Source organism: Populus nigra, chromosome 1, assembly GCF_951802175.1.
Source record: "Populus nigra chromosome 1, ddPopNigr1.1, whole genome shotgun sequence".
Classification (NCBI taxonomy): domain Eukaryota; kingdom Viridiplantae; phylum Streptophyta; class Magnoliopsida; order Malpighiales; family Salicaceae; genus Populus; species Populus nigra.
The window spans coordinates 32,328,295-32,340,715 of NC_084852.1; the positions used below are offsets into that span (position 1 = coordinate 32,328,295).

General features: G+C 34.6%; 1 protein-coding gene across 2 annotated transcripts; it reads right to left on the reverse strand.

Annotated features, from left to right (window-relative positions):
* Positions 1–2,695: 2,695 nt before the first annotated feature.
* Positions 2,696–8,722, reverse strand: LOC133672792 (uncharacterized protein At1g51745-like). Of its 2 annotated transcripts, none has more exons than XM_062093331.1 (3): positions 7,916–8,722; positions 4,539–5,609; positions 2,696–4,260 (listed from the first exon to the last, which is right to left on the reverse strand). In XM_062093331.1, exons 1-3 carry the CDS (start codon positions 8,028–8,030, stop codon positions 3,188–3,190), a joined length of 2,259 nt encoding a protein of 752 aa, XP_061949315.1. In that variant the 5' UTR covers positions 8,031–8,722; the 3' UTR covers positions 2,696–3,187. The 2 variants fall into 2 exon arrangements, with proteins under 2 accessions (XP_061949315.1, XP_061949309.1); XM_062093325.1 differs by having other exon boundaries at positions 4,539–5,587; positions 7,916–8,721.
* Between the last annotated feature and the right edge of the window lie 3,699 nt (positions 8,723–12,421).

Genomic DNA, 12,421 nt, shown 5'->3' on the forward strand with positions numbered 1-12,421 from the left:
TTTTCTTAGATAATCATTTAAGTTCATATTGAGTTTATATTATACTTATTTTAACACCATTAATGAAACCTTTTCACCTTGACAATATTAACTTAGCTAGATATAATGAAGAAGAAGAACATAAATAAACAAGATAAGAACATAATTATGATAAATTAACAAGATAAGAACATAAATTAACTTAGTAGTGAAGGAAATGAAAAGCATAAACAAGAGATTAATGAAAATAAAACATGAAATAAAACTCGAACATTACAAAGAGAGAAAGTAATAAAATGATCTTGATCTGAAAACCAAGACGCCTAAATGAATGACAAATGCCTCCTTTTATAGGATAAAATTTGAAACTATTCATTTGGAACTATTCATTAGTGGACTTGATGAATAGTAGCACTCAAGTATTTTGGCTGGATAAAATGACATTAATGCAATCCAAATTTGGCAAAGTGTTCTTTATTAACATTGTTGGAAATCATCTCCTCTTTCCATCCACAACATTTCAGAGCATTTAGATCACTACAGCTTGAGATATAGCTAAAATACTGAGTAGTGCTTCTGATGGACGTGGTGGATAGTCCTCAAGCTCTTGTCTGGATGAAATGTCATTGCTAACATCAGAACTTGAACAGGTGATGAGCATGAAAGTTGTTGGAAATTGTCTTATCTTTCCACCCACCAAATTTGACGTCATTTGACCTTCTAGAACTCCAGCTACGGGTAAAATTCTAAGCAGTAATTGCAGGACAGATTCTGACTTCTCTTTTGTGGCCAAGCTTTGAATTTGAAAACGGCATATTTGGGTCTTCCACTCTTCATAAACGTTGTAGGCCTATTTCTTAGCTTTCTAGCCATATAAACCAAACTGAAATCTAAGATCTGCAGCTCTAGATATGACCCAATGACTGAACAGTGTTCAAATTTGAATTGAATCAACATCTCTTTTCTAAGCTTAGCCTTTTCTTTATCCTTTCACTTTCAATAGTTAATCACATCAATCAATCCTTTGAATTGTGAGATATATCTGCATTTAAAATGAGCATTTACCATAAATTAAAGCTATCTTATATTACCAAACTTGTTATTATGAAACATGCTATAGTTAAGGAGTTATTGATACTTCAAGTGCAAAATGATGATATAAAACCTTGATAAAAATGCACATTTAAATACTAATCACTCATCGGAAGAGATTCAATATGAGCAAGGAAGAGAAATAGAGGTTACGAGTTTCAAATATTTATGATCATAATGCTTTTATAAGGTTAGATAAAGAGCGTGAGGTTGAATGACTTGCAAAGGTTTATAAAAAAACAAATAAAGAACATGAAGAATTGAGAGCTTTAGTTCAGAACCAAAAGGATGAAAATAAAAGAGGGTAGTAGTGTTTATTATTCAAAAATATATATGCAAGTGGATGACAATGCGTGTTTATTTAAAATTATTATCGACTACTACATCCATACAATATTGTTGCAAGCAAGTATGTGCAAGAAAGAACTCCAGATGCTTCAACAAGAGGTTAAGGAATTGTCCATTAAACTTGTTAGTTATTCGAGGATGAATCATCAAAAGAGAGGGAATGATATGATCCAAGCAAGATTAGATTTAGATTTTGGCATAAAATTTTCTACCGTTCAATTTTATGCTATTGAGCATAACTCCAAATTAAACCATTGGATCGAGCTGAAACTTCATCAAAAGATTCAAAGATATTTTTTTATGTTACGGTAAAATTTCAGGTGAATCAAAGTTTGAGAAGGACTTGCGATATAGATCAGAATAGGTTGTTCGAATTTTGTTGTTTATTTCCTTTTGACTATTGGACTTTATATTTGGCAAGGATTATTTCCCTACAAGAACGTGGAAACTTGTTTTGGGAATTTTCTAGTTTTATAAGGATATTTAATGAACTGCAACATAATTTTTAAGTGCGATAAGAATTCATTAATGTTCCATAATTCTTTTGTTATAAGATTTTCTTATTCGTCCTAACTACACAAAGAAATGAGGATTTGTGGTATTTAATGACAAAATTTTCTGAATTAAATTCAATTTAGTGGTTTTTAATGAAATATTATGTTTAGAATCCTTTTAAGTGTTAAGAATTGAATTTCAAATGGAATTTATTTTCTAAAATGCTACAAAAATAAATTAGAGTTTTGAAACTCTATTAAATGTTAAAAATTTAATTCCAAATAGAATTCAATTTTTAAAAACACTACAAAAATAAATAAATAATCAATATCTCAAGAAATTTAATATTAAAACTAACTTTCTCAAAATACTCATCTAACTTTTTATTATTTTTTTTAAGAAATAAAATGGAAGTAATTAGAATAATATAGGAATATAAGAAATTAAATTTTATCTTTTTTTGAACATATAAATTTAATAATTAAAAAAGAAAAAAACAATTGATTCGAAACATGTAAATGTAAAGGAAACCGCCCAGTTGCTATCGAATGTCCCCTAGCCTAGTAATCAAACAAGTCATGCATGCCTGATTTCTTACCCTATTTCAAAAAGTACCATCTCTTTAAAATTTACATGGAAAATCAATGGAAGCATTTCTTAATTGAGTAGTTTCAAAAAACACAAAAGTTGATAAAATTATTGGCAATCCAAGTGAAAGAAAGCGAATTGAGGACACCAACTAGCCACATTCCTGGCTCAGGAAAAAACAAAGAAAATCAGGTAGGAAACAAGGTCCGGAGACACAACCTTCTGCATCATCAGTTGCATATTGCAATAAGCAATGGCAAAGAAAAAACATGGTTTGGTAGTAAAATTACTAACCATGCCCCAAACCGGTTACAGGAAAATTAATAGGTTATTAGCCCTCTAAACCAACCTCAATTCATGAATTAAACCTGGCATCAGGCCACAAGTACCTATTACCAAGGTCGCCATCTTTGATTTACACCTCAACTACGGTTACATATATACATAGCTAGACAGCCTCCATTGATCTCAATCCTGTCTGTTCATCTCTACAATGGTAAAGGGCTTGTACCAAGGGATTCTACCTTCACCTCTACCTTCAGGGTGGAGCACGCTTGCCACAAATCAGGCATCATTTGAATATGCAGAAAACCGGGTTCCCCAACTAAAACTGGCTCCAATGACCCCAACAAAACAAATTTATCAGATATAATTCATACTCTCCAAGCTTTCTAGAGAACAAGATTCACGAGTTGCTTGATGTAAAGGCACAGTGTGTTTGCCTTGCTGAACCATTCACTGCCTCGTTTATCCTACTGAACACTAATTTCAGGGGGATACAAGTTACGGCAGGACCCTTGGACTTCTCCACCACCAGTTTCCTATCTTCTACCTTTTTTCCAGTCAATGAAGATAGTTTCCGAATCTTTTTAGACAACAGCCCACATTTCCTTAATTTGTGTGATTTACTAGGTGAAGATAGTGGTTTCATTGTCGTATGCCTGGCAGGTATCCTACCAGCTTCTAAATTCCTCATAGCTGCATAACCCAATTTGGGAGTTTCTATTTCAGTAACATGCACTGTATCCCCTTCATTGCTACCAAGCAATAGATCAGAATAGCCATCCTGTAAATTCTCAATTGTTAAAGGGTGACCAACAATGGCTTTACCATTCAATTTACTCATTAGGGAAACCAATGGAACATGCTGCTGCCGGTAGTTTCGTTGAACCTTGATGTCAACATTAAATAGTTTTGAACCTGAGGAGAAATTTCTGCCAGAAAAATCTGATGTCTGATATCTGGAATTAACTGTGAAGCGTGATTGACGGTAGGGAAGTGACCTTTGAGGCACAGACATCTCCACCGTTAACCCCTTCATACTAAGATCCCCCTGAGGAAAAGACTTGCTCCAGTCCCGTACCGCATCCCCATGGTCTTCAGTAAATGGTTGGGATTTACCTCCCCTGCAATCAACTTCCTGACCAGGACCCTGACCGAATTCATCCAAATGCTCCATACCTACCAAGAACACATTGGGTTCATCATCCATGTCCAGATCTTTTCTCGAGTCTTGATTTTTATTTTTACTTGTGTGTCTTGAATTCCTCTTTCCTTTTGACTGCCACTTTGATGTACCTTTCTCTATCCTTTGGCTGATATTATTATAAACACAATTGACTGCCAGACTAGTGGAACCAGATTCATTACAGGCTTCATTTTTAAACAATACAGCTTCTGCTTGTCTACTTTGACTAGATTGCCTCCCCAATCCACCAATTTGCTGCCTCCCAGATGAACAGGACATAGGAGAAATTCCTGGAGAACAAAATGAAAAATCAGCACAAGTAGAAAATTCCTCTACAGTAGTTGGCATACCCCAAGTCTGTTAAACAAAGAGATAAAACAGTGTGCTTAGATAAGACACTTAAAAAGAAATTATACAAACATTAGATAAATAGGACTAGCAAACAAGTTATGTCCAATGTTCTCAGTTATGCTACTAAAGAGATTGGACAACCTATGCATGGAATGAAAAACAGGTAAACAGAGAAGGGTGCATGCTCTGAAGTTTTAAATGTCCTAATCAACCATACCTGTAGAGTGTTTTTCCTCCCCAACAAATGGTACATCAAATAACCTGTCTGCAGAATCGTTCTCAGTTAGCCCAGATACGCTAGAAATATCTTTTTCCTTCTTCAAGTTGTGATTAATGAGGGGAGCATCATAAACATGCTCAGAAGACTTTAATGAGCCATCATTCTCACAAGAAACTCCAGTATTGTCTGAGTTATTATTAATTGCAATAGAACAGTCCTTTCTAGACTCATTTGACTCTAATCCAGAAATCTTACTGTCAGATAATCCAGGAAGTGGTGAGCTACTTGAACTGGGAATTTGGTCACAAATAACTGGAACACACACCATGGTCGTACTCTCTAAAACTTTCGTCAGTGGTCGGTGACGATTTTTTCTTTTCAATAGCTCATTAACATTTGCTACTTGAGACCTTTTTCTTTTCAGCAACGAGTTATAACCTTTGCTACCATTTACAGGACTAAAATTAGGCATACAATTCCCAATGCTTGAATCTCCTACACCAATTCCAAGATCCTCGAGTCCTCTCATACGCTTAATTCCTTCTGTTCCATCATCCTCAGAATCATTTGGGGTTCTTCTTCTCTTTCCTGGCAAAGATTGCACCTTACAAGCACCAAGATGATTTGGCTCTTCAGAAGATGTACCAGACTGTGATAACTCTGGTGCTAAATCTGAATGTGAACCTGAATCAGAATCCAAACTAGAATCTGAATCAGCAATCGCATCTGAATTATCTTCAGAATCACTATCCCCATCAGTCATATCACCGTCTTCTTTTCCAGAAAACGACATGCTTGATTCTTTGGCTGAACTACCATGCTCTTCACCCAAATTATCACTTCTAGAGAAGAAGTCCAGCTGATCCTGGCCTAGGCGAGCATTCTCAATCTCTAAGGCATGGAGAATGGCATCTTCCCTCCGAGCATATTTCACCACTCTCTTATTACCATTTGCAGCGGAAGCCTTTGCCTTTTCAATACATTCATCATATTCCCCACATCGAAATGCCTTCACCCTTTTTGATTTTTCAAGATTATACCAATCCCTAAACCAACAAAATAAAGCGTCTGTTACACAAAAATCATATCTATATGAGGTGAAGATTTTATATTTGAATGTTACTTAAGAATTCAAATTCTTCAGAGAAAAAAACTGTAAACTTCAGCCTCAAATTTTTTTAAAAAAAAAGACAAGAAAAAAGAAAAGAAAATAAAATTAATATCACAGAAACTGTTATGCACAAACACTGTTCCAACTTAGTACTTTTAATACCAGCATCAGCCAAGACAGACACACGCATCATACAGCACAGACACAAAAGAGGACCTTCATGGATACATATTTATTTGCATGTTTAAGCATCTTGAGAAACAAAACTCGGTTCAAAAGCTGCAAAAACTCTACCAGCTTCTATTACTACCTCATACAACGGGTATCCAGATGCGAGAGGGCAATAAAACTTCTGAGCCAACATTTTGGTTTGCATAAAAATAGAAATCTCATCAGCCTCGAGTTTGACCACCTCATAAACAACTAAAATAGTGTAATTAGAAATTACAGATCAGTCTTCAGCACATCTGCTTGCATGATCATCCAAGCCAACTTACTCCTTACTCCAACTAGAATTGACAGATAATATGACTTAAGTAAAAGTCCATCTAATGACGGCTAACACCCAGATAAATGCCACGAGGACCACAAACAGCAACAAGAAGGTACAATAATGAGTATTAAGATTCCTGTGTCCCACATAATAGACACGTGTGCAGTTTCAAATCCCAAAATATATGTGCCTCTGATAGCAATATCATATAAACTAATTCTTCTGAAATCTAACCTAAGCCTCTCCTGCTTCATCACTAGATGCACATCACAAGAAACAATACAAATAGAAATAATACATAAAACTCGCAGAAATGGAGTCATTAAACTCGAAGTTTTTGTTCAGTAGAATGCACCATCTGCACAGAAGCTTTAAAATATTTGTTTCCCGTGGAGAATTCAGATGGACTCAACACAATGTTTGTGTGCTTTTATGCTATATACAATCTGTATGGTTTAGAATAGGGGAGATATGTCCCTATTTTTGGAAACAAAATATGCCCCAACCTAAAAACACAGAACGCAGTCTCGCCCTTTTAGTATACATGCCAACCATGAAGAAAAGGGCAACCAAAATGGGCAAAAAGCTTGAGTTATCTTCTCTAAAACTGAGCTGTAGAAGTAACACATTACAAAGATGTACAAAGCCTCAGTTCAGAAAAGGTTAATATGAAACCAAGGTCCAAAGCACAAAAATAGTACAAATTGTCCAGAAAGATAGATCTATTTATAGATCTCAACAAACACAACAGGAATATCGTTCTGGCTGACAGCACAGAAAAATATAAGCACACATCAAGCCTCACAATATGCAGAGGTATGAATCTAGTATAGTAGCATTTCAAGAAAAGTACTGGATCAGCTGCTGAGTGGTGGAGCCACACTCAATGATGAAACATTGTAGCTGTGTTAGTAGTAGAAACCATGTTATTAAGAAAGATGGATAGGGTTTAGAAGCTACAAAACTAGGTAGATGTAGATTGTGGCATCAAACTATACCATAATCAAGCACGTCTTAAACTGATATCAAATAAACATGAAGTTCAAAAAGCAACAGCAATGCAGGTCATAATGCAGCAGAGATGATCCTAATGAGGAGGTGATAGTTTTGGTGGCAGCTACGCAGATGCAAGTTAATGAGATGATGAGCAAATGTTCTCCCATTCTCAAATCCACTAAATAAGAGAGCTTACACTTTTCAGTTTTTCATAATGTGTTCCCAATCATACCAAACCAAACGTGTTCCCAACAGAAGTTTCATACAAGTATCCACACCAATTAACATGAACTTTATGATAGAAAATAGAATTGAAAAATAAACACTCTGGAACAGAGAAAAATGTCCGAAATAACAACACCAGACATATACATAAATTTGGGAGGGGGGGCAACCTATTTGGACATGTGTGCAAACAAGAAGCCAACCCGAAAAATCCAATTTTTACCATAAAACTAAAGCACCGAAAAAATTTGCAACAAAAATCCACAGAACCATCAAAACCAGGAAAAAGATCTGTCAAATAAAAGCTCCAGAAACTGCAATGAATCAATTATCTATTTCATAAGCCAGGAAGCACTAGCAAAACTGCAACAGATCAATGCATGCACACAAATCCCAGACCCTCGCAGACATTCAAAACAGCTCAAACAAAACCACCGGAAATTAACAAAGATAGTACAACTTGTATAAAATAAAAAGAAAACGAAAGAAAACACAAATGCCAGACTGATCAAAATCGAGAAACTAACAAGAGATAGTAAAGGCACTTACACACTAGCATCCTCGCGTCCGAGAAGTTTGACAGGAGTGCCTGATCTTGGCGAGACCAAACTACCTTCGGAAATTTCATCAAGACCCACAATCCGACCCGGCCACCATGACCCATTTCTACGGCGGACCCAAACTAAAGCACCCACAGACGCATCAATGGCTTTGGTGGTGGTGTTGTTGTTATTACTGTTGGGGTTATCAGAGCTACTGCCCATCGCAGAAAACCCCAACTCAATCTTTGCAGACCCAAAAAGAAAACGAAAAATATAAAAAGAAAAAAAAGAAAAGCCACAGAGAATCTCTTGCAAATCAATCAAAACCCAATATTTTGATGGGAGCCCAGGTGCCAAAACCAGCTACGAAGGTCGGTTTCATGGAGAAATGCTTACAAACCCTTTAAAACCTGGAATATAAAAGATACAAAAAGGGGAAGAAATCAGCAAAATAAAGAAAACACAATATTGCATTCAAGTTGCAACACAAAACCCCTAATAAACCCTGGATTGAAGGGTTTCGTAAAAAGAAAGAGATCCGAAGAAGGAGATCTGGGAGGGTTTTTTATTTTATTGTTAGTTGTTGCGGTTGTTTAAAGAAAAAAGGACAGCTTTCTTGAATTTTTTTAGTGGGTTTTCTGTTCTCATTTGTAATTTAGCTTTTAAGCTTCTTCTTTTTTCTTTTTTTTTTATTATTATTACGATTTTTTTTTTCCAGGATGTAAGAGAGAGAGACGAGAGAAGAAGGGTTCTTATGTGTGTCTGTATTTTTTCTTTTTCATTTCTCTTTTTCCTCTCAAGGGGAGAGAACACTTCTCCTTCGTGGTTTGCAATTTTATGACTTGCAATTTTTACCTTTGAGTCACTTCTCATGCGTGGTTTGTTACCTTTTTTTTTTATTTCTTTAAAAATATTTTTTATTTAAAAATATATTTAAATATTATTTTTTATTTTTTAAAATTTATTTTTGATATAAAAAAATTAAAAACATAAAAACAAATTAATCCAAAGAAAAAAATTTTATATTTTTACAAAAATATTTTTTAACCATAAAAATAAAAAAGGTTTAAAATTATATGTGATCAGTTTTACTTATGAACCATTAATTATTTATGAATTGATCAAGAACAAAAAAGTCTTTTAACGTTTCTTCACCATGGTAAAATAACTTAAATATTCTTAAAAATAAACTATTATTTAGGAGCTTTTTAAGATTTTTATTTTTTTTAAGTACAACAAAATGATTTAATTACCCTTAAAAGCATAATGTTTTGAACTGACATCTAGGAGTTTTCTCATATTTTCATCTTAGTATTTTAGTTATAATGAGGTTGAATAAGGGGCAATTTGATAATTTAATAAATATAAAATATTTAATGTAGTCGGGCCTACCGTAATGGGTGATTTTAAGCAGTCAAGTATGGGTCTATCATAACTAAATAAGGATTTGCCCTAAACAGATTATGTGGATGATCTAGTGACACGATCAAAGAGCTGATGTCTTATCCCAAGTGCAGGAGTGTCAAAGTAATAAATAACCCGACAAGACCGGGATCGAACCACAGGGAGGTGAACTATATAAATTATAAATAATAATAATAATAATAAAAAGAACAACAACAATAACAACAATGATGGTGATGATGAGTTAAAGAAGACTTTAAGATGTAAGATAAATGTGAAGATTAAACAATAATAAAAATAAATGTCAAGTTTAGAGGATCCACTAATAGTATTAGAGATAAGTAAAGTATAAACTCTTTATAAATTATCAACATGATCATATCAATCATCTTATTTACGTAACATCATACTTATAAATTTTATCAGGTATTAATGATGTTAACTTATGTTGACAACAAATCAAGTTCCTCTCATAATAACTGATGCAACCATATTATTCAATAGTTTCACCCACATTTAACTAGTGTTTTGCCTATGTTATATATATAAAATGCCTTGATATTCTTTGTTTTATGTTTTGAAGGCACTTTTGGATGAAAGATGCAAAAAGGAGTAAATTGGAGATAATTGACAGATTTAACCTTCAGTTGATGTTTTGTGTAGAGCGTGAGCTCTAGAGGTTGAAATGAAGTGATTCCAGTGGCATTAAAAAGCTAACATCCATACCTTTCTAGACATCTAAGGCAAGAAAATAAAATAAGAAAGAGCAAGGAAATCGCAGCCTTCAAAGTCAAATCTCGCAATCTGCCAGTGTTGACCTTCGGCCATTCTAACTTGCATATCTGGAGCTACAGAAGTCCAATTAATGCAAACTCAATTTTTTTGGATTCATGACTAAAAGGTATATAAACTCTCCAAATTTCAGCCAAAAAAAATGTCATACGAGGGAGATATGATTTTTCAAAGATGACATCTGAATTCTGCCAGCAAACAGGTTTCGTGAAGAAACAAGTCCAAATTACGTTCCGAAGCATCTAAACCGATATCCAAGTTTTTATTTTAGCAATTTAGCTCCTCTAAGTCAAAGCTTGAAGATTTCATGCAAGGCTATTTCTTTTTTTTTAGGAAAATAGTTATTGAAGTACTTAAATGTAAACAATCTACTTAATGGAGGACTATTTTGTAAAATAGAGACCTAGGGTTTCCTAAGCTATAAAAAGAATGAGAGAAGAGAAGGAGGGCAGCCAGCCAAGAAGAGAAAAACGCCCCCTTCCTCTAAGAAACCCTAAATTATGCATTCTTCCTTCTTTTTGATTAGTTGTTCAACAAACATGTAAGGCTAAACACTTTTTCTTGGTTGCAAGGACACGGAAACCTTCGGATTTCAAGAACTGTGAGATTTATTTTACCTTTTCTTTTCAGTTTATATGATGAATATGATTGTTCTCCTATGCTTATTTTTCCTATGATTGTTTATTTTAATTGCTAGAGTGGACTCTAAGTTATTATTGTAGACAATCTATTGCTGAGTTTAATATCAAAACCGGAGTTGTGGTATATGAACTTGTGAAGCAATTGAGTTTAATAATTGTGGCGGATCTACGTTATTAATCTTAGGGAGAACATTCAATCAAATCAAACATAGACTGCGGACAGTTATGTTTTCTTGATTAATCAACTTATCTAGTTCTTAAGGCTACCATTGAATTAAATTACTAGTTCGGACACTGTGGTTGTTTGATGGTTAAGGTTAGTTATACGGCGGATTCGTTAACTAACCAATGTTAAGAAGAGATAAATATTCAGAATATAAATTGATGTTTCGTTTCCATGATCAGTTCCGATTTCTGTAGGTGGATGTGTGCTTGTGACCAAGGTTTGTTCTCTTGATAATTTTCTGATTTTATAAATTTCGTTTGATAGTTTTCTGTTTTCTTTTGTTTTAGCCTAGATAACATCCAAACCCCCCCAAATTGCATATCATCTAGCATAAAAATATGACTTGAATCTTCCTCGTGGGATCGACCCCTTGCTTGCTCTATGCTATCTTGTGTGTTGTGTTTGAAGCTAGGGTAATTAATTTGTGCGACCGCGACATCGCAACAAAGTTTGGCATCGTTGTCGGGGAAGTAATTTCAGTTGATTCTTGTGCTATTATTTTTATTTGTTGTGATTGTTATTTCTTTTTCTGAAAAAAAACATAATTTTTGCTTGATGCGGTACTATTCATTACGGCAGCGGTATTGTTCAAAACATATGTTTTTGTGGAATTAGGTATCAACCTTTTCTTTCCTGAAGGGAAACGACGTTCTAAACAGGACTAGTGAAAACTACTAGCCCCACCCTATCGAGGCCAAATTCCGCTGTTTTCTTGTGTTTTTAGGCAGCTTTAGTTTTCTAGTGTAGGATTTTCGTACAATTTGCATTGTTTTTGATCTTTTGTGTGGATAGTTTCTTTTGAGTTTTTTTTTGATGATTTATGCTAGTAACCCGTTCTACTAATCAAAGTCAAGTGCAGTTGGATCTCGAAATAGAAAAAACTTTATGCAGGTTACGAAAGGAAGCTCGCATCAATACCATGGCTGTTGAACGACAACAAACACTCAAGGAGCTTGCTGCTCCTAACATGGAAAATCAACCATTGTGCATCAACATCAACAATAATGTAAACTTTGAGCTCAAATCTGGTTTTATACATTTGCTACCAACATTCAATGGTCTTGCAGGTGAAGATCCTCATACTTATCTCAAGGAGTTCCATATGGTTGTGTTGGCATGAAACCGAATGGAGTTGACGAAGAACAGGTTAAATTGAAAGCTTTCCCTTTTTTTGTTAAAAGGGGCAGCAAAGGCATGATTTTTCTCTATTCTCTCAAGTTCCATTGGAACTTGGAATGCCATGAAGAAGATTTTCCTTGAAAAATATTTCCCAACATCTCGAGTTGCCAACATAAGGAAAGAATTATATGGGATTCGACAATCTCATGGAGAGATATTTTTTGAGTATTGGGAAAGATTTGAGCAACTGTGCATTCAATGCCCTTATCATCAAATACCCGATCAACTGCTCATTCAATATTTCTATGAAGGATTGATGCCTACTGACCAT